Here is a 25,097-nt window from a genome sequence, read left to right as displayed (position 1 = left end):
AAGGCAGTTATCAATTGTTTGCTGTTTCTGTATACCAACCTCCCGGCCTCAAAACACCACAAGTGCAACCAACCTCTTAAAAAAAAAAAGGAGCAAGATAATAAGCTTCCAATAGCACAACAGCGTCACCACATTCGTCTAATTCCTCCTGTATAAGAGAACGCGACTTGTACGATCAACACTAGACGTAACCTTTCATCATCGTCTCAAGTCCAATTCAGATCAGTCAAGGGAGTGCGTATCCGCCGACGTCATAAAAGTCCCCGCCAAGAGGGAGATCATCCTGTCACCAAACGTCTAAATACCTTACCTGCATAACACAGCACAGAACAAACAAACAAACTGAATTAAAGCCGAGTTGGCCAAGGTTGCATGAAAACTTTACTTGCATGATCTGCAAAGCTACGGCTGTCACGGCTTTTCCCTTCCCACCAACACCCGTTTCCGGATCTGTGGCACAACGTCGGAGGCTGGAAAGAATATTCTGGACTTGTGGTTGGTTGGACAATTCCTCTGCCTGCGAGGACCCTTTCAAATATGCAAGAAGCCACAGACGCTGCAGGAGTCATGTCTTTGTATTTGAGGTTGACAATCTCTGTCAAGCCCAGATTGCGTGGTATGAGAAGATGCTCCCTTGCTTGGATTGACTGTTTATCGGACTTTGTGACGTATGAAAAGGCCATTGCGCATTTGAGGTCGTATCCAAACACCACAAGATGCCGTCATGTCTCGCGCCGGTGTTTCAGTGAAACACAATCTGGCCCGACGTATTCGGCCCATCAGACCCAAAACAAGCCATCTGCCTTTTCCCACTTGACATCATTCTCTCATGAAAATCTGCCGGACACGCCCGTATTGTCAACGAAGTGACGTTGGAGCATCCGTCAACAGTGTTGCTGTTGGGGATTCTTTGTGCGTCTTCATCAAAGACGGTGTCGGAGACAATCAACACATTCGTGCACCACGACACAGAAGCAAAGTAGATTTCCTTCTTGTTTTTTGTCTAGTTCCTGTGTAAATCAATCTCAATCTCAAACGCCGCGCTGATACATGATTAATTAACCTCCTGATACACTATACAACATGTCAAGCCAGAAGGGAGCACACAACGTTCCAGCTCGATTGTATCTAAGGAGGGTCGCATGGGTATATACGCCTCGGGGGCAATCGATTGTTTCGCGACGTGCTAGTCCTTTGGTCGCTTACTGCAGCAGTTCCTCGCAGGTCCAATCCTCGTAGCTGTACCACACGCGTAAGTAGGGCATCTTCGAGCTGCCTCAACAAGCATCACTTACTAGCCATCGGGCATGTATCGCCTCACGATCAAGGGGATCTTCTTTTCCCGCATCTCCTTAATCGCAATTTGAAGGGGATCGGTCTCACCCTCGAGATCAACGAGCACAGGCGCATTCATGCTGCATCCAGTTAGTTTCCAGAAAGTTGCTACAGTTCAGCAAGGTGATGCGGACCTGATCTGCAGAGCGCGTGTGCCGAGGATGCGTGCCCTCTCGTACTTGGTCATGTAAGGTGTGGTAGTTCGCTCGTTCTCGGGAATCTTCTTGTCTTTGAGTAGCTTGTCGCCGCCCTTCAGTGCGTTGGCAGCGGCAGAAGGATCTCCCGAGACTACAACATTATCCTGGTCTTGTCCGTTTTGCTGCTGGTCACCATCATCCTCCTCGAGAACCTCGGGGTCGTAGTACTCGGTGATCTCCTCCTCCTCGTACATGGGCTCGTCGCTGCTTACGAGTTAGATTCGCGTGCGTCTGCAAAGATCGCGAAGCAACTTACCCGCCAGCGCCGCCAACATCGTCATCGCCGAAATCAGACATGGCGAATGTCGTTCAATGTGAACTTGATGAAGAATGAATGTGAGGGTGTTCCTAGTCCAGAGTCGCTTTCGCAATGGATGGTTTTAGAATGGCCCAGGCCAACCTCGTAAAAAAGTTCTAGATAAGAACAAAGTAAAACCTGGTTAGGCCGATGTTTTTCCGGCGCACCTTCCGCACGTTCAGACAAAGAATATCGGCGCGAAGCTTTCAGGTGGATCGCTCCTGACTCTCATCCCTGCAATCCCCACACAAAAATATAGTCACCGCCTTAAATTGAAATCAATTCTGCCACTTCCAAGCCTGCTTCGACATTTACAAACTGAAGGGTCCTCGGCATGACAGCATTATGAGTAAACGAGAAGCTGCTGAGCCAGCCGTTGATGTTCCTCCGGCCAAGAGGCTTTATCGTGGAGGCCCAGATGACTTATGTACGGCTTCCTACCCTTCCTGAGCTCAGAAGATGCATCTGCTGATATTGCAAACTCAGACATTGATGATGCAGAGGACGACTTAACTAGCGCTCATACTCCATATTCCACCCAGGACCCTGATTCACCACAAACAGTGAATACTGCTGCTACAACTCCCCGGGCCAAGTTTCCTTCGGATCTCAAAACTCTTGCTTGCACATGGCCTGGTTGCCCAAAGACCTTCAATCGACCTGCCAGATTACGAGATCACCTCAATTCTCACACCAATTCCCGACCATTCAAGTGTCCTTATGATGGTTGCGATAAGGATTATATAGAGGACAAGCACTTGAAGCAGCACATCAAGGCTGTCCATACTCTGGAGCGAAAGCATGTCTGTCAAAAGGAAGGCTGCGGCAAGAGCTTTGTGACGGGTACTCGACTTAAACGACACCAGGCTGTTCACGAAGGCGAAGAAAGATTCCGTTGCCAAGACTGTGGGCAGAGTTTCAGAAAGAAGGAGACATTGAGCAAGCACGTTCGAAAAGACCACCAGGGACTGCCTGCACTCCAATGTCCAGAGCAAGGGTGCCGTCATGCTTTTGAGTCCAAGGCGGCCTTGAAGCGACACCGCGATAAGGATCATGGCGAGGCAAAGTTCTGGTGCGGCGAATGCGGTTTGAAGAGGATGCCAGATGGCACAGAACAGCGGGTTGGATTCACTACTGAAGTGCTGCTTCAGGCACATATTCGCCAAGAACATCAAAACTGCATTTTCTGCGAATTCAAATCTGCTTCACGATGGGAGCTAGAGAAGCATGTCGAAATGCACCATTCCGGCCAGTCCGTCGAGGATCGAAAGAACATCGCCTGCCCATACGACGATTGCACCAAGAAGTTCACTAAGAAGTCCAACCTCAACGCCCATATTCGTACAGCGCATGAGGGGTTCCGCTTTGTTTGCGGCCAAGTTGACCTCAATAGTTCTGGCCTACAGGGCTGGACAAACGATCAAGGCTGTGGTGATAAGTTCAGTACCAAGAGTCGACTAGAAGATCATATACGATATAAGCATCTCGGCCACGAACGTCCTAAGCTCTCGAAGCCTGAGCCGTCTCAAGAAATCAATCTTATCGATGAACTCTCCGGTGCTGCGATCCAGGCAGAGAGAACGATTTCTTGTCCTCACTGCCATGAAGCCTTTATTCGCTACCACGACCGGGATGCACATGTTGCGCTGTATCACCCATCGGCTGCTGACCCGTCTCTTATCCTAGCTGGAGACCAGCTTGATCCTGCTCAGTTCTTCTTCGATGGCAGTTTCCCTAACACAACGAATTGGCCTGGTATTATGCCAGAGGATGACATCTTCGCTGCTACAATGGACTATGGCCCTCCGCGAGATGACTGGCCAGAGGACGAAACCAATATACTTCTGTTGGCGAGAGATCCAGCACTACAGGATCCTCTTATTGACCCAGCTCTTGGTACTCTCTGAGACAAAGAAAGGATTTGTGGAGTTCAGATGTTCTGGGTTTTTAAGAAGTGAAAAATAAAATAGATACCCGGCCGCAAGGCTTGACGGGGGTCAACATATGAGCGGCTGCCTATTATGACACCGTCACGATGTATGAAGAATGAATTGCAATGTCACAAAAGCGATGGGGATGGCTATGATGAAAGAAATAAAGTTGTCTGACCGAGTTTACCCAGTTCTTGCGTAAAGTAAAATTATTTCCTTTCTACCAGTCTACCGAATGCAGAAACCCAAAATGATTTTATGCCCCTCCCAATGAAAACCGATTGCAACCCCGACCAACACCGCGCAAGAAAAAGAGCCAAGTAATGACAGGAACGAATGCCAAAGCGTCAGCACGGCCAGCATAAAAAGATACTGGCCAAGTATTTATATATCTCGTATGAGGCTGAACATCTAGTGAGAGCCCACCAAGGCGTTACTGAATCCCAGTAAAGCCATGCCAAGGAAGCCGAAGAAGATGCAAAGGTTACGGCTATGGTTGAGGCTCAGACTCTCCACAAACAACTGCAACGCGACACTAACCATGATGCCGGAAGTGATAGCGAAGAGACATCCGTAAGCAACTGCGTTGGGTTGCATATTGGTCTTATCGGCGAGCTTGAACCATAGTGCAGCAATGCCCGCACCAATGGGTTGAGAGAGACCACCAAGGAAGGCCGACCACGCCATGGCGCGCCAGCGAGAACCCAGAGCCATGTATAGGGGCAGACACATGGCGAAGCCTTCAGTGATGTTGTGGACAAATAGTGCCATGAAAACGTTGAAACCTAGAGACGGGTTGACGTGGTTGGTAGCATATGTGATGAATCCTTCAGGAAACTTGTGCAGGGCAATGGCAATGGAGGTCTGGAGGCCAATGGACAAGAATGCATTTGTTGGAACGTGGTGATGATGTTGAGCTTCGACATCTTCGTCGTCTCCTGCAGAAGAGCATGAGCTGTCGTGTTCAGAGAGTTCCTCCGGGACTATCGGATCCAATGGCTCTCGCGACTTGGCTCTGCTGGTTCGATACGTTGGTCTCGCAAAGGGCTCAACCGAGTCTTCGCATCCATTCTCATGCTCATGCTCATGCTCATGCTCATGATCGTGGTGAGCATGGGAATGTTCAGGCGCGCGGTTTAGAAATGACCCAGTGGTAGTGCGCAGAATTTGGGTTTGTCTTCCAGGTCTGCTAGGTAGACTGGTTCGGCTACTCAAATGCTTGAAGCACTCTTGGCCACAAGGATCTGTGAATCCGTAGCAGGAGTTTGACTCGTCGCAATTGCACTTTGTATCTTGTACAAAGGACATGACTCGCTTGTGAACTTCTCGCATGGACTTCCTCCTCTCAGGGAAGCCATCCGTAAGTCCTGTGGTGGTACGGCTTCGTGTTGGACTGGCAGGGCGTCGCATTCCATCGCGAGCAGACGCTTGTCTCTTGAGAGTCTGCGTAGGGCTATCCAAAGTAGATTCTAGCAGAGGTGTGGACTCAGTCGCAGCATTTTGCCCGTTACCGTTAGTTGATTTGGAAAGCGACTTGTTAACGGGTGCTTGTTCAGGCGGCGGATGGGAAGATTGACGACGACGGGCGCGAGACTGTCTCCTCTCGTGGTGACATGAAGTGTCTTTGGTTGCATTTTCATCGTGTGTATGATCGCATTCGACGACGTGGGTGGGCATGAACTGGTGAAGCAATCGCGAAACTCCCTGAATGCCGATGAAACCACCAGCGAAACAGGACATCATGACCAGGCCAGCAGCTTGAGGAGACCATTTGGCCTGCTGGAAATATTCTTTGGACTCCGGTAACATACTATACAATGCGGAGAATAGCTGTTCCTTGTTAGCAGAAGAGGTAGACGCTGTCAGAAGGGCCTTACCATGACACCAAAACTCAAGCTGAGGGAGCAAGCTAAGAAGACATTGCTATCCTGTATGCGAAAGTTTCTCTTGCCAGGAAACAATCGAACAATAACGTCAACGCATACTATGGAGGCGCCAACAACGCAAGCTGGGAATGACGGTTAGAACTGTACCAGGAAGCGCATTGGGGTCTTGGAGATGAGGAGCAGCTCACCAATGCCGCTGACAACACACATGATCCAGCCGCGAGTATCATTGTCGAGGCTGCTCTGGCCCACGGATGTGGCCATGCTGCTTAAGTATATCGTCTGTGTATGAACTCTGATGTTGCGCCTAGAAACGAGCTCTGATGACAAGGCCAAATGTGAGTTTCGAGAGGGATCGAGACTTGAAGTCGAGGTTGTGATGGGCGCAACCTAAGAGGCAAGAGCAAAGAAGCTGTAGATCTTTTTGGTTCTAGGTCTGACGTAGCGAACGAGCAGGGGAATATCGATGCGGTTTTGTTTAGCGCAGTGGGCGGGGGGGACCTTGTTAGTCTGGGCTCGACTCAAATATCTAATCAATGACAACGAGAGCCTTCAGTGACAAATGAGAGGACAAAGAGGGTGATAAAAAATGCTTTGCATGCAGCAGAGAGAAGAGAAATAAGTTTGAGGCTGAATGCAAGTTTCAAGGGCCTTGCAGAGGCAAATGACAAAGAGGATGGGGCTTTGTTAATGCGCATTAGCCTGGCCCTGACGACAATGGATCATGATAGAACAAGGAAACCACATCTAGGCCCTAAAATGAGGAATTGTTCGTTTAAGAGAGCTCCTATTTCAACCTCGTGCTTCAACTAGGAGGAGAGTAACTGCAACGCTATAAATAATTAGCCCCTTAGAACGCTTTCAGAGGATCGAGTTGGGGGTCAACTTACACCATCATGAGGCCGTGCGTCTCCATCAAAACTGTCCCTCAAGGTTCTCACGTCTCAGCATCTACGCATCATTGGATCACGACGTCTCATTGACCGCCTGGCTTACGAATTGTCATGCCTCTTTTGATTGTAGTAGCTGTAACGAGCAGTAAAACAGTGAGACATCACTTAATAGTGCGTTATTAATTATAGCGATATCCATAACTGCCCTGGCTGGTATCGTGGGGGTTGTATTATATGTGACTTGGGTAACACGTAACTGTTCGCATACTTTACAGTAGAGTCATTGGCTCCTTAATATTAAGCTGGATTTTATAGAAGCCTCGCTGCGGTTATGCGAGTTGTATATAAACTCTACAACTCCTCTCATCATGACGCCTCATACCTTGTCTGAGCTAAGTTTCAAGATGCGATTTGCGCGCGAATCAATTTCTCGTCTTTGTCATCCCCCACATCGTAGGTAATGCTACGCATCAATATTCGCTACTGCCCACGCTAACAGGCACCTACATAATGTGATCTTCCACTGAGCCTCAACCCCAAAATACGTCTCGAGGTTGAAAGGCCCTCGAGAATTACATTTCCTCGTGGATGGCTCTCGATGAACTCGTGTCTTGTCATACACGGCAACTTACATTGTCGAGTCTCACGAGCCACGCACCTTGATGAATCAATCTGAATCATTCAGTGTCTAGAACAATCCCTACATGATTCATCCCCTGCCTTGACTTGAATCCATGCTATCTGTAAGGCAAGTAGACGTTCAGTATCTGTCGCTCTTGTGTATTCCTCTATGTTTACTTCGTCAACATCGGGATCTACGGAGTAGTGATATTCCATATTTGCTGTTACTCTCAAACTTCAAGCTACCGCCCAGTGACGTCAAATAACAGGCCCCAAGACCCCTAAAATCCACCGATAACGGCAAAACAACGGCCCCCCACGTTCCGTTCCCAGCTCAGCTCCCAAAATTTCTACGGGCCGGCTCGAAAGCTATCTCAAACCCTGTGATCGATCTCAATATCACGAGGCACTGCAACTCAACACCATTGGGCAAAGATCGCGTGTGATCTGACTTCCGGTTGCTGATTTCCCACATACTATTGTCCTTCCGCTCATTAAGATCAAACTCGATTCTACGTTCTTTTTCCGTGGCTTCGTCTGTTCAGGGATAATAATCATGTCTAAGACTACTCTCGCTACTATGGCCTGCCTAGGCGCAGGAGGTGGTGCTGCTATCACTGCCGCCATTTACTCTATTCGAGGCGGTAAACGTGTCGAGGAGACCAATATTCTGGCTACGCCTCCTCTGACAACCTCAAACTCTTTCGCCGCTCTTCCTGCTCCCACCGCGTCTCCTGCTGTTTCTCCCGCCCAAGTCTTCGGACCTCCAGCCACTGCACCCTCCGGCTTGCCAATCGACCCAAGCGCAATCGTCAACCCTGGGGGTCTTTTCGATTACGGCTTTCCAGGCCCTATCGCCGATGTCGCCAATCGCTCTGGCCTTGTCTCTTCCTACGATCGTCGTACACGAAACCCTCACTGGGTAGTCGAACATATTACTCCTGCTTCCCTTGCCATTCGCGATGGTGATCGAAAGCACAGCAGCTTTCTTGAAGATGACTCTGTGCCACAAAAGTTCCGAGCTCTGCTGAAGGACTACTACCGCAGTGGTTATGACCGTGGTCATCAAGTTCCTGCTGCCGACTGCAAATGGTCTCAGAAGGCCATGGACGACACATTCTACCTCACAAACATGTGCCCTCAGGTCGGTGACGGCTTCAACCGTGACTACTGGGCTCACTTTGAGGACTTCTGCCGTCGTTTGACAGTCAAGTATCCCTCAGTCCGCATCGTCACAGGCCCTCTCTACCTTCCCAAGAAGGAGGCCGATGGCAAGTGGTATGTCAAGTATGAGATGATTGGCACCCCTCCTTCAGTTGCTGTGCCCACGCACTTCTATAAGGTGATCTTTGCTGAGGATGGTCGCGTTGGTGGAAACGTTGCGCTGGGCGCTTTCGTTCTCCCTAACGCTCCCATATCTAACTCTAAGCCCATCACCGATTTCGAGGTTCCCCTCGAGGCTGTTGAGCGTGCTAGCGGTCTCGAATTTGCTACTAAGCTACCTCCTCAGCGAAGACGGCGTCTGTGTTCTGACCACACCTGTGCCCTTGTGATTCGAGACTTCGCGGATAAGCAAAAGGCGTTCCCTAAGAAATAGATGGCTACCAAGCATTTGTACAGTGGGAAAGGGAATATTGGTCTCTGTATACAGGAATGAATGGCACGAGATGCTCTATTGCCAGCTCTCAACGGATTTATAGCATATACGGCTGCATATGCGAGCGTCACAATTATGTTACATGTTTTAGCATTTAGAATTATATGCACTAGCGATAGCATGTGCATCTTGCCTAAGGGCTCAAATGAATGATGGGTATACAAAAGTTTTCGATTGATATATACATTACAGTTTTTGAAACCTGTGCCATATTCTGTAAGGATGCAGTGTATGTTTGTTTCAGAGTCAGCATTACGTAGACCACCAGCACCAGAGGGTGCGGACCATCGACGTCTTCTTTTTCTGTGTTTCTCCTATCTCGCTCTCGTGTATTTTCCTTGTCGCTGTTCGTGGCGCAAGCTTTCCTCTTGACTAGGTAGAGGAGCTCTCCGTCGGGCATCCGCCTTGTCGGCATCAAACCCATGCATGGGAGGTGGAGGAACCGGCATGGCAAAGCTTCCGGGCGGGGGAGGCATGCTGCCCGGTGGTGGGATGAGTCCAGGGGGCAGGGCTCCTGGCGGTAGTGCTCCTGGTGGCGGCAGAGGCACGCCCGCCTTCTTCATAAGCTCGAGGAGTTGCGCTGGATCTGGAGGATTGTTGGGGTCCAGTCCGGGTAAGGGAGGCGGCGGTGGACCACCATTGAGTCCAGGTAAGGGAAATGGTAGGGGAGGTGGAGGAGCACCTGAGCCAGCACCGACACCAGGAATGGGAGGAGGTGGAATACTTGAGCCAAGGCCGGGTAGGCCTCCGCCAAGAGGCAGTCCAGGAATACCAGGCAGTCCAGGGACAGCAGCTTTCGGTGCGTCTTGGTCAACAAGAGCGTCCATCTCGTCTTCCATCTCTTGTTGTTCTTCCTCCTGGCGCTGCCGACGATTACCACGGCGGTCCCAGGTTCCTTGGGCCTCGGCTGCTGCTTCACCGATATGATAGCGATCCTGGAAAACATCTGTATCACCAGGTCTGGCACGGCTCCAGAAACGCGTAATGCGATCATTAGACCCTGATGCCAGAATGTGCCCGAGAGGATGCCAGTCGAGGGACCAAATAGCGTAGTCATGAGCATAGGGCACCTTGTGCATTGGCCATACTGACTGGGCGGCTACTGATGACGGGTCAGGGCTGTCGTAAGGTGCAACGGTGAAGGACTGGCCAGGAGGCGGGTTTGGTGAATCGAGTAGATAGTGGAATAGCGAGCCGTCCATACCACCAGTGCTGAGAAGATTAGGGTGAATAGGATGCCATGTGAGAGTGGAAATATCCTTCTCGTGGCCTTTGAGAAGGCAGATATCACGCATCATGCGAAGATCGAAAACACGAGCGGTCTGGTCTCTTGCAGATGTCGCGAGACAAGCGCCACGGACCTTTTCAAACAGTACTTTTGTGATAGTACTCTTGTGGCCGTGTAGAGTCGTTAAGCAACGGCTAGTACGAGGATCCCAAAGTTTGACAAGATGGTCCTTCGAACCAGATACAAGCAGTCCCTTTGTAGGATGCCAATCCACACTTTTTGCATCCCATCCATGACCTTCAAGCTTGGATTCCATTTGTCCCAGAGCAAAGTCAAAGATCTTGAGGGTCGAATCATCGCTTGCGGTGACGAACTTGGAATCACTTGGACTGAAAGCAAGGTCTCGAATAGGGTCAGTGTGGGCGTTGATGCTCTGGACATTGTTGAAATTTGGTTGCCAGTACTTGATAACTCCATCGTGATCCGCCGAGATAAGCCAGTCGTCACTATGGGAGTATTCCAGAGCACGAATGGCAGAATCATGAGCCTGCATAATGGTTTCGAAATTGAAGCCTGTTCCGTTCCATAGTGTGAACTCGCCGCTGGTCGAAGCTGTTAACAACCTTCTGCCTTCTGGTGTCCACCGCACTACATTGATGGGGTGCTTGATCTTGTTGAGAGAAGAGTGAAGGTGCTTAATAGGGATACTTTCGGCAGCTTTTGTGACACGAGCTGCAGGTGGAAGCATCTATTTTGATGTCAGTCATGGGGCAGTTGTTCATCTAGAACGCTACTCACATCAACGATATAGCTAACACTAGGTCGCTCAGCTTCGCCAGTATATCCTCCCTTATAGCTAGGGGCACGATCATGTTGCCAGTGTGTTATAGTGGCACCATAGTCAGTCACAGGTCCTGGAGTTCAAGCGTCAGTTTGAAATCAGTTGTGATTTAAGTCTTCAGGTCATGATGTATGTGTATTCGAATGCCTCTCTCATAGCCCCAGAAAGAACCCCTGCTTTTAAGCATGAGGTTGGCCAAAACCAAACATTTCGATTGCTCAGATAAACGACAGCCGTCCCTTGAACATACATGGAACAGACACATTTGATAAAGCAGCATCTCCCCCACAACTCTCATATTTTTCTGCCACTGAGCAGCTTGGCAAAGCAAACACAACAGGAGACATGTCACTGAGTATGATGGGTGAACTTACGCCTGCCTCGGACCTTGACAAATGCCCCATCTTGGCCCTGGCCACCACCATGATCACCACGAGGCTCATAGGCCATCGTGACGAATTTTCTTCGGGGTATCAAGCATGCACAACAGCCTTCTTGAGAAGCGCGTCGCAGTCTCTCGAGATGGAAATGAACAACTAACGCAGTTATGAGGTCGCGGTTGGATGATCTCTGAATAGCTGGTTAGACGAAGTTTCTATTATGCAATGATGAGGATTGATTTCCTGTAAGAAGACGTTGGGGGTGGTAAATTGATTTGATAAAGAACGAACAAAGACGATGCTGTTACTTGAGGCGCGTGAGCTTCAGTTGAAGTTCAGAGCTACGAAGCATCAATTCAAGCGATGATTAACCGGCCAGCCTGAATTTTGGAGTCAGGCCTTTCTCCAAAAACTCCGAGTCACATGACCTCTCACTCTCCAAAACTTGAGAATCTCAACGGTTAGATCTGATGAGATAAAGTGCCTCTACTAAAGACATGCACACGCGTGAATATCCTTTCGTATATCGAATTGTTGGGGCGCAGATTCGTCGCCCACGGGCTCTACCCGAGCTTACTGCGTTAGCTCGCTCATGCTATGACTGTTACATCTCACCAACAGCATGCAATACAACCGCACTTTCACATGCTTTCACATTGATCCATATCAGTCGCAAAGTTGCAAGCCTTCTGGGGCCTGCGACCTGTTGCCGCATGCCTTGCACCCCTGCAGCGCCACAAGTCAGTGGCTCGGGGGGGTTCGTCGATCCATTAAAACGCTCAGAATGCAGCGGAAGCCAGGGGTGTCATGCTCCCGGGCCCCCTTTAGCGTTGATGACTGTCTTTAGCCTCACTGTAAAAGTCCCTGAGCTGCTGCTAAAAATGACCAGAGCGAAAAAGCTCAAACAGCCCCGCCAGAAGAGGCGCCAAAATGGTTGCTCTGCATAATAGTACTAACTTACAGGTAATGAATGTACTTGGCGAGATGGGATAACTGAGGTAGAAAGTGAGGAGAGCGGCCGTTGCGAAAGAAACTCAATTGATTGTTTGTTTTTAATTGGAATGTCCCTTTCACCCCCTTTTCTTCTCCGACCCTTTATCTCCTACATTCCTGTGGTTCGATAAAGTCTTTAACGTGCTTGATCTCGAAGCTGTAGGTGGTTCATTCACTGCGACATTGGCGCCCTCGGTATCTTATCATCCTTGTAACAATCGTCGCCACCCAAACAACTTTACGTTAACAAGTTCGTCGTATCTCCGTCGGCAACTCTGCTCAATTCCTTCTTTTATTTTATTTTCACCTAATTTCTTGAGCTTCTACTTTGCGCGCAATCAGTCTGCCATCTAGGCAAGGCTTTCACAAGATGAATTCGGCCACAGTGACGAGCATAGAAACCTCGAATGGTTCGGCCTCTGTCTCCCGGCGCAGCGGCCACGACGTCACACAGAACGAGCCCAACAATCGCACCAACGGAAACGGTAACGGAACTGCCACGACTAAAACCCCCAAGAAGCCTGGCCAGAAGTACAGGCACGTTGCTGCGGTTCACAAACAGACGAGGCCTTCATGTCTGAGTCACGATTCCGATGCTGCTCCCAGCTTTATTGGTTTTCGTAACCTCATGGTCATTGTGCTTGGTATGGAAGCAGCTCAATGCCCCTCATCATGATGTTATCTGTTGGGTTGCTAATGCTTGGCAGTTGTTGGAAACTTGCGATTGATGATTGAGAACATCCAAAAGGTATGCTTCATCTCCCGCCCATCAATTATGCCTCGGACAGCCAGCTAATACAGTCTACAGTATGGTGTATTGATCTGCGTGAGGTGTCATGATTACAGCCGTCAAGATATTTACTTGGGTCTACTCCTTTACTTCCTCATCCCATGCCATCTCCTTGCTGCCTACTTGATTGAGCTGGCTGCTGCTCAGCAGGCTCGAGGATCTCTGAAGCGTGTCAATGATTCACCTTCTGGTGGCCCCTCAGAGCAGGAGCGCAAAAGGTTTCATAAGACCTGGGTTGTTGTCGCATGGGCTCATCTTTTCAACATCACACTTGCCCTTGTTCTCACCACCTGGGTCGTGTACTTCAAGATTCATCATCCTCTCATCGGCACCTTGACTGAGATGCACGCCATTACCGTCTGGCTCAAGACTGCATCATATGCTTTCACCAACCGAGACTTGAGACATGCCTACCTGCATCCCGTGGAAGGAGAACGGGAACTGGTACCTGAGCTGTATACGCAATGCCCGTATCCCCAGAACATCACCTTCAGCAACCTGGTCTACTTCTGGTGGGCACCCACCCTCGTATACCAGCCCGTGTATCCTCGCACCGATAAAATTAGATGGGTCTTTGTGGCCAAACGGGTTGGAGAGATCTTTGGCCTCAGCGTGTTCATGTGGGTTGCGAGTGCTCAGTATGCTGCACCTGTCCTTAGGAACTCGCTCGACAAGATCGCTTCCCTTGACCTCATGTCTATTTTGGAACGGTTACTTAAGCTTTCAACCATTTCCCTAGTCATCTGGCTTGCCGGTTTCTTCGCACTCTTCCAGTCGTTCCTCAACGCCCTAGCCGAGGTTTTGAGGTTTGGCGACAGGTCGTTCTATGACGATTGGTGGAACAGCGAGAGCTTAGGAGCATACTGGCGCACGTGGAACAAGCCTGTCTACACGTATTTCAAGCGTCACCTGTACATGCCTATGATCGGGCGTGGTTGGAGTCCTCAAGCTGCCAGCTTTGCTGTCTTCTTGGTCTCGGCTATTCTTCACGAGATCCTTGTCGGTGTCCCTACACATAACATCATTGGTAAGCTCACATATCCTGAATCACAGTTACACGACTAACGGTCGCAGGCGTTGCTTTCCTAGGTATGTTCCTTCAACTACCACTTATTGCATTGACCAAGCCTCTTGAAAACATGAAGCTTGGGCACACTGGCAAGATAGTTGGTAATACTATTTTTTGGGTATCATTCACCATATTTGGGCAACCCTTTGCAGCACTGATGTACTTCTACGCTTGGCAAGCAAAGTATGGAAGTGTTAGCAAACAGATGACGACAGTATCGAGTTAAAGTGCCCTGACTATGGACAAAGTTTCTGGATACTATGTGGTATTGCTCAGCTAGCATATTTACCGTATTGCTACGATACATATTTGATGAATTATTATTAAGAACTCGTTTGCTTGTATTCACATATATGGGACTTTACCATTTTGAAGACTGTCATTAGGGATGGATTAACATGACGAAGTGCTAGGGCATTCATTCACCTTAGCCGCCGGATTGTGTTTTCTAAAACTTATGTTGAAATGCAGGTAAAGCTTGGCCTGGTAGGTCTTATAACTGTAGCCCCAGGACTTGGTCCTATTGTAAGTAATCTGCAAAGCATTTCTAGTCCTGGCTGTATTTACATGTGCCTATGTCTAGATCGCCCCCCTCTTCTCTCACATCTTCTAAGCGATGAAAGGAATCTTTGTTCCCACTCTCTTCCTATATTGGACATAATCGCTTTGGAAAAACTCAATCAACTTGGCCTCCTCGTGTTTAATTCGCTTGCTAAAGAACAGCCAGAGAACAGCCGCATAGGCAAAGAAGCACAGCACGTTGCCCATTACTAGCTGTGTTCCCAGCCCCCAGTAGAAGAATCCAAAGTAACTTGGGTGGCGGAAGATTGAGTAAATGCCTGAAGTCACCAACTCGTGGGAATCCTTCTTCCTGGTCTGGACATGATGGTTGAAACTGGCTCCAGCTTGCAACATGGCCACTGATCGGACGTACTGTCCGACGGTGACCATGGCAAGGCCGAGGAGCAGAAGGATGGGGCCGGTGCCATAGGGTGCCCAGTGTCGATTGGGGAAGAAAAGGTTGACGATGGCACATTCGATAAACGCAGCCGAATGGGCGATGGCGTATCCTGGCCAGTTTGCGGTCAGGAGAAAACTTCCAATGCTAGCCACAAGTGTATTCTTCTCGGCCGTAGTCCAAAACTCGAGAAAGTGAAAAGCTGAGAGTGCAAACAGGAAGAACGGAACACGCCAAGCAGGGCTAGAAGTCAAGAACAGAATGGCTCCCATAGAGATAGCACTACAAGCCAAGGTAATACCGAGGCAGAAAGCTCGAAGAGCGATACCAGAGAGTGACTTGGGCTGGCCGGCAAAGTAGGGCTTCAGGATCATGAGTTCGTCCAGAGAGCGAGAGTGGCCGGAGAAGGAGTCATGATGAGTAGGTGATGCTTGATGATGAGCAGCTGAAGGGCTGAAGTTGACGGGTCTAGCACCCGAGCTTTGCGTGGTTTCAGACATGGTTTTCTTTGATGAAAAGTCAGAAAATAGTCTATAGGACCTCATGAGGTCTTCAGGGGTTGATATGAAGCTTGATGAAAGATTAGATGATGAGATGAACGTACAAATTCTGAGAAGAGTCGTGAAAAGAAGAGGAAAGTTCGAAAGGCGGTCTTTGGCACTTAAATAAAGAAATGAAAAGCCCTTAATCAGAAGGCGTGTTGGCCCTCGTCCCCGAATGGCGTCTGCAGTGTTGGATTGTGAGGCAGAGAACAATATCAAGATTGTTGGCCTTAGCTCATGAGTTTGGAGGATCTGAGCTTAGTGGACCTGACCTATCCACCTGAGCGTTGGCTCCAGGGTGGCCAGGAAGTCAAAGTACCGATGAGCTATAGGTAGGTACATGAAGCTGCTATCTGGCCCCGATCAAAAACACTGTCAACGCTATAACAATACCACAAATGGCCTTAAGCAATTTTGATCAGATACTGGACCAGTTCTAGATGACACGAATGGTCTTCGAAATGCTTTAATAAGTCGTTTTACGATTTGGTGCCTGTTTTTATCTTCTCATCGGCGCTGATTTTCGAGGTTGGGGGAATCGAACTCGGAATTTGAGGTAGCTTTTAATGAGGGGTACTTTGTCGATATCAGTTTGCTTGAGATAATGTGACCGCGGAATTGATATCACAAAGGAGATCACATGGATGCAAGAAGGAAGACGCCTTTTCATGCACAGACAAGCTATGCTGGCAGCACTTATTAAGCCCTAAAGTTTCGAAGGCTGATATACACTATTTGTATGGAATTGCCTCCAAAAACAACAACGGGTATATTGTAAACAAAGCTATGCACCGATGCCCTAAGCTAGACCTTCTTCCAGAGATTTCCACCGGTCAATGCTCCCGTACATGGTATATGGTTATAATTTCAATGCTCCAAGTGCACACTCGACAGAACGCAAGTTGAAGTCAACGCAGCTTACTTTGGGCTGGCCTTCAGACAAATACGTAGTGTGAAATCGGTGGCCTTTCCATATACCCTAAAGTGAAGTAACCCTCCTTGTGCAGAGAATCAAGCGCAAAATGGCCACCTTTGTGATGTCGTAAGGTATCGGTGGTTTGCGATAGATCGAAGCTGGTTTCCAGCCCAAGGTGGAATAGGTAGTCCCTCCTCAAAGTCCGCCTTGAATTGAGAAAGAGGAAATAATGAGTACCAATACGTTGATGAACCCCCAGGTACAAGGGATCCAGGTGTTCATCTCGTAGTATCCGGCAGAGTAAACAGCTCCCAACCTAATAATTCTTTAGTCAAAGTAGTTTGCAAGATCAACACAACTTACACTAAGCCAACAATGCTTCCGGCCATGACAGCCTCAAGCCCAGCAATAACGAGATAGATGACAGGTACTGCCCATAAATATCTCCAAGACGACTTCTTCCAACCGTGGGTAAACATGGCGATCAGAACTGCCCCCATATGGAAACAGGCATATATGATGAGAGTCCATAGTAAAGTAAATCGCCAAACATCTAAGACATAGTAGAGGGTAAACTGTTTGTCTGCGGTGGTGTCATATAGAGTCTGGACGTTCAGGGACGGGAATCGCGGCGTTTGATAGTCTGGTGGAGGAGTATTTGGCAGGGCCATCTATCGTTTGTATTAATTAGCACTTTGTTTGCAAGAAGGCTGGAACTCAATCTGAACATACCCTGCCATCATGGAGGCTGCAATAGCTCTCAGCTTGACCGATTCTTGCGGTGTCGTTGGGAATAGGATTGAATATGATTATGATTATGGGGTGTTGGAATTAGTAGTGACAGGGGACAGGGGTGTAAGGTGCTGATGGAGCTGAAGGTGCCCCCGGAACGTCATCCCCAGGCCTCGGCAAAAGCCCGTGAAGTTGGCATGCACAACCGCAACCGCGACCTCGGAATTGTCAACCTAGATCCATCATCAACTCTCCATCGACAACCCCCTCACATTCACCATACAAACCGAATGCGTCGATATGTCCTCCGATAGACTCCTCAGAACAGTTCTGCAGCACTACCCAGATGTCCACGATGCTGCAAAGACCGAGCAGATCATCGGGTCGACAACACATCTCCTCACCGAGCTCACAAATTCTCTAAATCTCGGCCTTCTCACGTCGCAATTGTTAACGGCCCCTGCGATATGGTTCCAGCCAGGCGGCATCCGCACTTCGGTTCGAGTTATCAGCATATACAATACCGCGGCCGCGCGCATCCATAACTATGAAGTCGCCAATCGCGATCGGAAAGAACCTCATGAGGGCGGTGGACTGAGCTGCGAAGAATGGACGCGCGCTGTCGTCAAAGGAGCGGACGATCGATCGAGGCGATGGCAGCATCTTTTGGTTCTGACTGGTGTTCTCATGGGAATGGAGTCCAGCAATCGGCAATCTTTGTCGCGTGGCATGAGGAATACTCTTGAAGAGGCGGTAGTGATGGCGGCAAATCTGGCACTCGAGAGTCGCGACGAAGATGGCCCGGTCGCAGGCGCATCGGTTGTCATGGCACTTAACTTTGCATTTCCATTGCTGTCTGACTTCCATCGAAGTCTCATCAACTGCAATGCTCTATTGCCTCTTATTGTATGGACGGTGACAGCTGAGGAGGGCCTCGGCCACGGCCAATTCTTGGCGGCAGTGAGCTCCGAGGTTGTCGAATCACCAAACCATCTTCTCGCATGGTCGCCAAATACGCCCTCGTTTCGATTTATCCAGGAGCTGGATAGGCGACCTACTCTAGCCAACATGGGGCCGCTGGCGAAGCTTGCTGGGTATGCTGTTCAACAGGCCACAGACACACAGGCTGTGATTGCCGCACAAGACGCTCTTCTTGCCTTTAGCAGCCAGGTATTGGATATGTGGAGGGTGAATCGTTTGAGCGACATAGATCCAGCGCTTGAGGGCAATATGCTGACCCAGGAGACCATTACAAGCACCTGGCCAGTTCTATGGAACCTGCTGAGGAAGCTCATGTTTGGGACGGTTGCTATTCTGCAGGCGATTGTCTCACGAAGCCTCCTCGACCCGCGCATGCTCAACGATATGGCTGCTCCTGTCATCGCATCAAAATCTCTTCGCATATTACGCAACATCTTCTTCATCTCCTCAAGGAACGGCAACAACGCGTTCCAAGTGTACAACTTCACATACCTCACTTCGATCGACTCGATCTCTCGGAGTGCCCCTGCTTGCCACAGTTTCCTCCAGGAATTCCGACCTTCCGAAGATGCATCAACATCAACGACATATCTACAAAGAACCTTGGACCTATTCTATCTTAATATCTCTGAACACTTGCCACTTACTCTACCAACCGATGCATGTGATGCTCTCATAATCAAACCAGCAATTGCATATATCTCACATGAAGGACCCACGACACAAAATATGGTTGAGATCTTCGAATCCGCACATAGCGCCATTCTATCAACCATATCTTGCCCTCAACATAGCCCTCTCACCATCGAACTCACACCTTTCTATATCGCTCTGTTGTTCAACTCATTCCCGCAGCATATCTCTTCGCGTCAATTCAGAGTGGCCTTCAAGACTGTGATGCAGATAGTATCACCTCCCTTCCCCATCGCAGAGCTGGAGCCGCAGCTATCGGAGACACTTCTAGAGATGCTTCGAACTTCAATTTCCACGGCGTCGACGAGTCTGCTGCCACCAACAGCAGATATCATCGCACAAGCTGCGATGGAAGAGACTCAGGAGGAACGTCATTCTCAGCAGAGTTCACTTGCTTTAGCTCTAGTTGATTCACTTCCATACCTACCTCTTCCTCTGGTGGAAGAATGGTTTACGATTGCTGCTCAAGCCATGAATGAAATTGAAGATCCCGTATTAAGGGAACCAGTCAAGCAACGGTTCTTGCAAATTCTGGTTAGTGGAGAGCTAGACGTGGAACGAGCAGCTATTGGGGTAGCTTGGTGGGGAACTCGAGGAGGTCGAGCACTGATTCTCGGTGCAAGCGCGGAACCTGCCATGATGAGCGGCGCGCTTCCTGGGCCTGACAGGTCTAGCCATCTGTAAAGATGACATCCCTCGGCACAATGTTGCCATAGTGCGTATGCACTGTTCTGGATGAATTCTTGACCTTGCCTGATCAGAAAGTGTATGCTTGCCGTAAAGTCAAAGACCAGCTTGTTGCACGTTGCATTAAGGATGTGACAAAGTAACTCAGGCGGCAGTTATTCGCAACTTTAGTTACGCTCTGGAATGATGACGTTGTGAAACATTTCAAGGGGTTTCGGGCTGTTGGGCTGATCATCTGGCTATCGTGGGGATCCCGGAGGAAGCATGTGGGCGTCACTGGTGTTGGGCTTGTTGTCGCGAGTCTTGATGCAATTGTGTCATTTGTGCTTGAGTATCTAGCCTCAATAGGCGATTTGTGTTCGAGACAGATCGAGATCTACTAGGAATTGGGTATGTCTCCGTTGACGAAGCCGGGCACGCCGGGCGACGATAGTTTGCTGAGAACGGGCAATCACCACACGTGGGGACTGAGAGTATTGGACAGGGCACGAACTGGATGCCCAGAAGTTTGGCTTAGCTTGGATGTCTTTGTTGGTGTGATGGTCTGAGGAATACCGAACAGCGAGGCGTGTTGGCCTGCCACCAACTCAGAACCTGGTGAACTTGTTTGGGGACGAAGATTGCAAGTTATACCCGGCTCATATAAGATAATATGACCTTAATAGATATGAAAATCTGGGAATGCACTCATCAATATCAAGGAAACAAGCTACGATAGGCAATCGATGGATCAATTGCCAAGGCAAGGGTCCTGGTGAAGCGGGGTTGCCATTGCTACAGCACCTATGGAGTATTCTCTCACTATCAAGAGTGAGCAGTTGTTCTGGAACTTGAGCGGGGAGTCGAGACAAGGTTGCTAGGCCCGATTCCGAGCGCGATCTTGACTTAGACCCCGTCTTGGCAAATGAGGGGGAGGGAATGTCACTCAGACAATTTCATCCTCTGATGCCGATTCTTCCTCTCAAGTGTCCACTTCTGCTTCACCTTGTCTTTCATGGCGAAGCTTCACGCCAAAGTTCATGTCCGTTGCTCCTCGGCCTTGATGTGAGTCGATCACCCGGGCCCTGAAGATCTGGACTCTTGTTGTTAGACCGCAACTTGGTTCTCGATGCCGATAGCTTGGTACCAATACAGCTCAGAGCTGGCATAGCCACAGTCCGTGGAGCCTACAGGTCAGCTCGTCCAGGTTCTGGGACCTGGTTTGGACCCTGCAAAGCTGGGTCGCGGAGGGTCCGTTCATTGCTTGTTTGGCCTAGCGTTTCCCTGTTAGATCAAGGCTAATGCGCTTTTCAGGCAGATCAATGGCCTGAGAGGCTGCAATACGTATCTTGCCTGAGCTATCTCATCACAGACAGGAAACATGACGACACCAGACAAGACAAAGCTGAGACGTGCTGATCGTGCCAATTGCTTGCTTAAGAGGCTGATTCGTGGGAATGCCGCACTCACTGGCTAAGCAATGCACAAACAACAGGTTTTTGCCGAAAAGCAAATATAGTACATACAGTACAGAGTGATAGAGGAGGAAGAGGAGGGGCATCAAAGGACCCAAGTATCGTGAGATGTATCTACGTTCGATTTCTTGGCAGGGTCTATCACGGAGAGCTTATTCCAAGGACATTCGGGTTACAGCGAGTCCCAAGAGTTTGATCACCGGCTTCAAATTCCCAGGCTAAACTTAGCTTTGGGCTGAGCACATGTACCTCATGGCACGACAGCTACAACAATGTAGCTCAGTCAACGCGCGTTCCTTGTGGGACATGATCACATCGTCTCAGGATTATGATACCCATCTACCAAGTCTCGCAGGTTGCAGGGTACGTACAGTACATGGGGTGTTCCGAAGCTAAAACATTCTGCTCACTAGTTTATGTAGCCTCAGCTTTCTAAGACAAGGTCTATGCCGCAATGGAACAGCGGCACGTCATTCCTCCCTGTGATGGAGGAGGGGGGAGGGGGAGCTTGTTGATCCACATGATGAAGATGGGGAGCTCCAAGTTAGCTTGGAGGGGGAGGGAGGGAGCTTCTCTCACATAGGTATTAAACAGAAGCTTGCCCTCTCATGTTCGGACTATTTCTCATTCATACTATTGCACAATCTTACTATCTACATCACCAACTATCTATTCTCTCTCAAACCAACCCCTTCAATAATCAACATGTCTGACAGCTACGGTGACAACAGCTACGTATGTTCTCTCAGTTCTATCCACCCTCCCATGAAGCTAACTCTATCTCAGGGCTCCAGCCGACGTGACAACGACAACGACAACAGCTACGGTTCTTCCAACCGTGATAACGACAACAGCTACGGTTCGTCCAACCGTGACAATGACAACGACAACTCTTATGGCTCTGGCAACAACAACAGCAGCAGCTACGTGGGTGCACACTAGTCCTTTATTCTCGCATATACTAACACAGCTCAGGGCTCATCTGGCCGTGACAACAACGATTCGTATGGCTCCAGCAACAACGATTCGTACGGATCCAGCAACAATGACTCTTATGGCTCAAGCCGTCGTGACAATGATAACGACAACTCTTATGGCTCGTCCGGTAACTCAGGTCTGAGCGGCGGCAACGACAGCTACGTACGTGAATTGTCAGGCCAAGCAAATCCTCCATAACTAACGTAAATATCAGGGCTCCAGCCGTCGCGACAATGACAACGACAACTCTTATGGATCTAGCAACAAGGACAGCGATTCTTATGGATCCAGCAACAATGACTCTTACGGCTCCAGCCGCCGAGACAACGACAACGACAACTCTTATGGATCCAGCAACAACGACTCCTACGGTTCCGGTAACAAGAGCAGCGACTCTTACGGCACCAGTAACACATACGGCTCCAGCAACAATGACACCTATGGCTCTAGCAACAACGACTCCTATGGCTCCAGCAACAAGGACAACGATTCTTATGGTTCCAGCAACACATACGGATCTGGCCGTGACAATGACAACGACAACGACAACAGCCGATCAGGTGGTTTCCTCGACAAGGTCAAGGACAAGGTTGAGGACAAGCTCAGGGGAAACAAGAACAGTGGTGACAACGACTACTAAGTATGGATGCTTGAGAGAGATTCTAGCGTGTTAGTGTTAGCTACTTATCGAGTGAGATGATATATTCCTCGCTCCTGAATTGAATTTCATTTGTGTCTGTGTTTTCAACCAGATGTCTCGTGAGAAATGCTTCACAAGATCCCTTATATAAGTCTTTCCAGAGAACAAAGTTATGCTAGTGTTTTCTATCTCAATCATACAGTGTCCGTCGCTATCTTGACGGGTGAGCGACACTGACATATCCGGTCTCTGGGTTTAGCTGTTGAATTGAACTAAATAAGCAATATTATCCTTTGTGAAAAACGCTCTCATTGTACGCATATGCAAGTTAAATAGAACATAGAATCACATCATCATTTTGCCGCTTCATCCCAGCTAAACCAACTTCTTATCAACCTTGATAAAAATCGCACCATCCGTGATGCGACCCTCGCAATCCATGAGATGCACAAACCGGTACCCATTACCCAGCCTATCGAGTCTCATGCAAGCCCAAGCCGCCAAATCATCCCTTCCAATCTCATCATCACGCACTGTAAATCGCACCCATGAGAGTTCATCGACGACATGAGGCACAGGGGGGAATTCGAGACGTTCACCAGCAAAGTCAACCATGTTGCCACGGTGTGTCTTTGTGCGGGCCTTGTATTCACCCTCACGCTCGTGTCCTTCGTTAGGGACAGGGCCGCCGTGGAATTCATCAGGTCCTTCGACGTGAAGCTCGACTTTGACGTAGGGCTCAAAGCCTCTGGTGGATGTGTCGCCTGGTGGGAGGGGGATGTTTTGAGCGGCGAGGACTGTGATTGTGAGATGGAGTGATTTCCGGATGATGGTATTTTCGGTTTCTTCGTCGTTGCGGTTTGGACGGTAGCCTAATAGAAGTTAGATGAATGTTTCATGAGATGGCTTTGAATGAGTATGCACCTTGAGGTTTGAGGACATATCCTCCTGTTCCAGCAAACATGCCTTCGTTGAGCATCATGCCCTCATCCCACCTCTGCCAATTCAGCGCAACGATCTGAATACCCTTGCGCCAGAAAACAGAAGGGTCGAGATTGGATGATCCTATTCGCAGACCCCAAGGATAAGTTCTCATGAGAAAGTGTCGATTGTGGTTGAACAGATCAGACGCTTGCTTCTCGTGCACATCGATGACCTTCTTCTCTGACAGGGAAAATATGTGTGTGGGCATACCAGCTTCTGGCTGAGTCAAGCTCTTGAAAGACACGCCCCGCGCATGGAAGCCCATACGACTCAGCTCCTGTATAATCTTTGCCGGCTTCTTTGGCGGAGCATTACCAGCTTGAGCACCGGGGGCTGGTGCCCTGTCCTCCTCCTCACTCTCCTCTTGAGTGGCATCTGCACCAGGTGGTGCATACTTAACCTTGACGATGAGCTTTCGACGCAGTTCATCTGGACTGGGTAGGGCATCAGGTTCGCTCTCGGGCTCTGGGACGAGAAGGTCGCCCCAGACTTCCTTCATAATGCGGACCATTGCAAGTTGCTGGTCCGGTTTGCAGTGGACTTCAAGGGAGACGATGACGGGCAAGTCGCTAACAACAAAGGCGCTCTCGCGAATGGCCTCACAGACAGCTCTGAAGGAAATCTCCTTGGTGAGGGTGTAGCCGTGCAGCACACGGGGCTCAACGATAGCGACTTCGGGCTCTGTAGACTCGGGATCGGCGCCCGGAGCGGTAGCGGGAGCGGGAGCGGGAGCGGGAGAGGGCTGTTGGCCGGAGGCGGGGTCGGGGTTGGGGTCAGAGGACTCATCCTTATCATGGAGGCTCGTCTTTGCGAGCTTTTCTTTGAGCTTTCCAAAAGTGCTTTTGTTTTTTGTCTTTCTTACAACTTTAACTTTTTTCACACCTCTCTCCTCATCGCTGCTGGAAGGACTACTCGTGCCCTCGGGGTCAGACTCATCGCCATCCCAGACATCGATCTCGATACAGCGCCCGCCCCGCAGCAGAGTTTCGGTGTAAGGCCTGGTCGAGCTGTCACTTGAGAGTTGGTTCCCGGTGAGATAAGTGTTGTGGCTGGAGCTGATGAAGTAGGAAGCAAGGGGATATGAGAGATCTTGGGGTCTAGGCGGGGTTGTAGCCGCTGCATGAGACGACGTCATCCAGGCCATGAAGCCATCCAGATCGAGGTGGTCTCTGGCGAGAAGCTCTTGGACAGCGGGTGAAGAGACATCTTGTTGAACATCTGTGATGAAGGAGGCAAGTCTCTCCTTGCTCCAGGTCTTGTCTTGTCGATCGGCCAGAGACTGGAAGAGCTTGACGAGTTGGCCGCTGATGATGGGGTCGACGTTGGAGAGGGAGCGAGTAACTTCGCTGGCACCTCCGCCAGCTTTGAGCTCATGAGCCATGTTTTTGGTTTTGTGGTGATGATTTTGACGTG

The 25,097-nt window shown here is 49.5% G+C and overlaps 11 protein-coding genes across 11 annotated transcripts; 5 read left to right on the top strand and 6 right to left on the bottom strand.

Annotated features, from left to right (window-relative positions):
• Positions 1 to 1,202: 1,202 nt before the first annotated feature.
• On the bottom strand, positions 1,203 to 1,829 carry FPRO_05079 (putative DNA-directed RNA polymerase I, II, III 18kD subunit; the record flags this gene model as incomplete). The annotated part of the gene is made up of 4 exons (XM_031230657.1): positions 1,203 to 1,239; positions 1,296 to 1,415; positions 1,470 to 1,736; positions 1,789 to 1,829. 4 exons carry the CDS (start codon positions 1,827 to 1,829, stop codon positions 1,203 to 1,205), a joined length of 465 nt encoding a protein of 154 aa, XP_031080772.1.
• A 346-nt stretch (positions 1,830 to 2,175) lies between these two features.
• FPRO_05078 (uncharacterized protein) lies at positions 2,176 to 3,737 on the top strand (the record flags this gene model as incomplete). Its single annotated transcript, XM_031230656.1, has 2 exons — positions 2,176 to 2,257; positions 2,317 to 3,737. 2 exons carry the CDS (start codon positions 2,176 to 2,178, stop codon positions 3,735 to 3,737), a joined length of 1,503 nt encoding a protein of 500 aa, XP_031080771.1.
• A 435-nt stretch (positions 3,738 to 4,172) lies between these two features.
• Positions 4,173 to 5,911, bottom strand: FPRO_05077 (uncharacterized protein; the record flags this gene model as incomplete). The annotated part of the gene is made up of 3 exons (XM_031230655.1): positions 4,173 to 5,591; positions 5,639 to 5,769; positions 5,836 to 5,911. 3 exons carry the CDS (start codon positions 5,909 to 5,911, stop codon positions 4,173 to 4,175), a joined length of 1,626 nt encoding a protein of 541 aa, XP_031080770.1.
• Positions 5,912 to 7,717: 1,806 nt separating this feature from the next.
• Positions 7,718 to 8,758, top strand: FPRO_05076 (putative nuclease NUC1 precursor, mitochondrial; the record flags this gene model as incomplete). The annotated part of the gene is made up of 1 exon (XM_031230654.1): positions 7,718 to 8,758. One exon carries the CDS (start codon positions 7,718 to 7,720, stop codon positions 8,756 to 8,758), a length of 1,041 nt encoding a protein of 346 aa, XP_031080769.1.
• A 374-nt stretch (positions 8,759 to 9,132) lies between these two features.
• FPRO_05075 (uncharacterized protein) lies at positions 9,133 to 11,337 on the bottom strand (the record flags this gene model as incomplete). The annotated part of the gene is made up of 3 exons (XM_031230653.1): positions 9,133 to 10,794; positions 10,845 to 10,960; positions 11,262 to 11,337. The coding sequence occupies 3 exons, from the start codon at positions 11,335 to 11,337 to the stop codon at positions 9,133 to 9,135; spliced, it is 1,854 nt and encodes a 617-aa protein (XP_031080768.1).
• Positions 11,338 to 12,630: 1,293 nt separating this feature from the next.
• On the top strand, positions 12,631 to 14,345 carry FPRO_05074 (uncharacterized protein; the record flags this gene model as incomplete). Its single annotated transcript, XM_031230652.1, has 4 exons — positions 12,631 to 12,904; positions 12,968 to 13,008; positions 13,069 to 14,077; positions 14,125 to 14,345. 4 exons carry the CDS (start codon positions 12,631 to 12,633, stop codon positions 14,343 to 14,345), a joined length of 1,545 nt encoding a protein of 514 aa, XP_031080767.1.
• Positions 14,346 to 14,728: 383 nt separating this feature from the next.
• FPRO_05073 (uncharacterized protein) lies at positions 14,729 to 15,577 on the bottom strand (the record flags this gene model as incomplete). The annotated part of the gene is made up of 1 exon (XM_031230651.1): positions 14,729 to 15,577. One exon carries the CDS (start codon positions 15,575 to 15,577, stop codon positions 14,729 to 14,731), a length of 849 nt encoding a protein of 282 aa, XP_031080766.1.
• Positions 15,578 to 16,730: 1,153 nt separating this feature from the next.
• On the bottom strand, positions 16,731 to 17,014 carry FPRO_05072 (uncharacterized protein; the record flags this gene model as incomplete). The annotated part of the gene is made up of 2 exons (XM_031230649.1): positions 16,731 to 16,851; positions 16,899 to 17,014. The coding sequence occupies 2 exons, from the start codon at positions 17,012 to 17,014 to the stop codon at positions 16,731 to 16,733; spliced, it is 237 nt and encodes a 78-aa protein (XP_031080765.1).
• A 553-nt stretch (positions 17,015 to 17,567) lies between these two features.
• FPRO_05071 (uncharacterized protein) lies at positions 17,568 to 19,625 on the top strand (the record flags this gene model as incomplete). Its single annotated transcript, XM_031230648.1, has 1 exon — positions 17,568 to 19,625. One exon carries the CDS (start codon positions 17,568 to 17,570, stop codon positions 19,623 to 19,625), a length of 2,058 nt encoding a protein of 685 aa, XP_031080764.1.
• Positions 19,626 to 21,787: 2,162 nt separating this feature from the next.
• FPRO_05070 (uncharacterized protein) lies at positions 21,788 to 22,700 on the top strand (the record flags this gene model as incomplete). Its single annotated transcript, XM_031230647.1, has 4 exons — positions 21,788 to 21,817; positions 21,869 to 22,009; positions 22,058 to 22,222; positions 22,275 to 22,700. 4 exons carry the CDS (start codon positions 21,788 to 21,790, stop codon positions 22,698 to 22,700), a joined length of 762 nt encoding a protein of 253 aa, XP_031080763.1.
• A 375-nt stretch (positions 22,701 to 23,075) lies between these two features.
• FPRO_05069 (uncharacterized protein) lies at positions 23,076 to 25,065 on the bottom strand (the record flags this gene model as incomplete). Its single annotated transcript, XM_031230646.1, has 2 exons — positions 23,076 to 23,572; positions 23,625 to 25,065. 2 exons carry the CDS (start codon positions 25,063 to 25,065, stop codon positions 23,076 to 23,078), a joined length of 1,938 nt encoding a protein of 645 aa, XP_031080762.1.
• Between the last annotated feature and the right edge of the window lie 32 nt (positions 25,066 to 25,097).

The sequence above is a fragment of the Fusarium proliferatum genome (genome assembly GCF_900067095.1).
Source record: "Fusarium proliferatum ET1 genome assembly, contig: FPRO_scaffold004, whole genome shotgun sequence".
Lineage (NCBI taxonomy): Eukaryota > Fungi > Ascomycota > Sordariomycetes > Hypocreales > Nectriaceae > Fusarium > Fusarium proliferatum.
The sequence above is the reverse complement of the archived record's forward strand: the minus strand, read 5'-3'. Positions and strand labels throughout refer to the sequence as shown.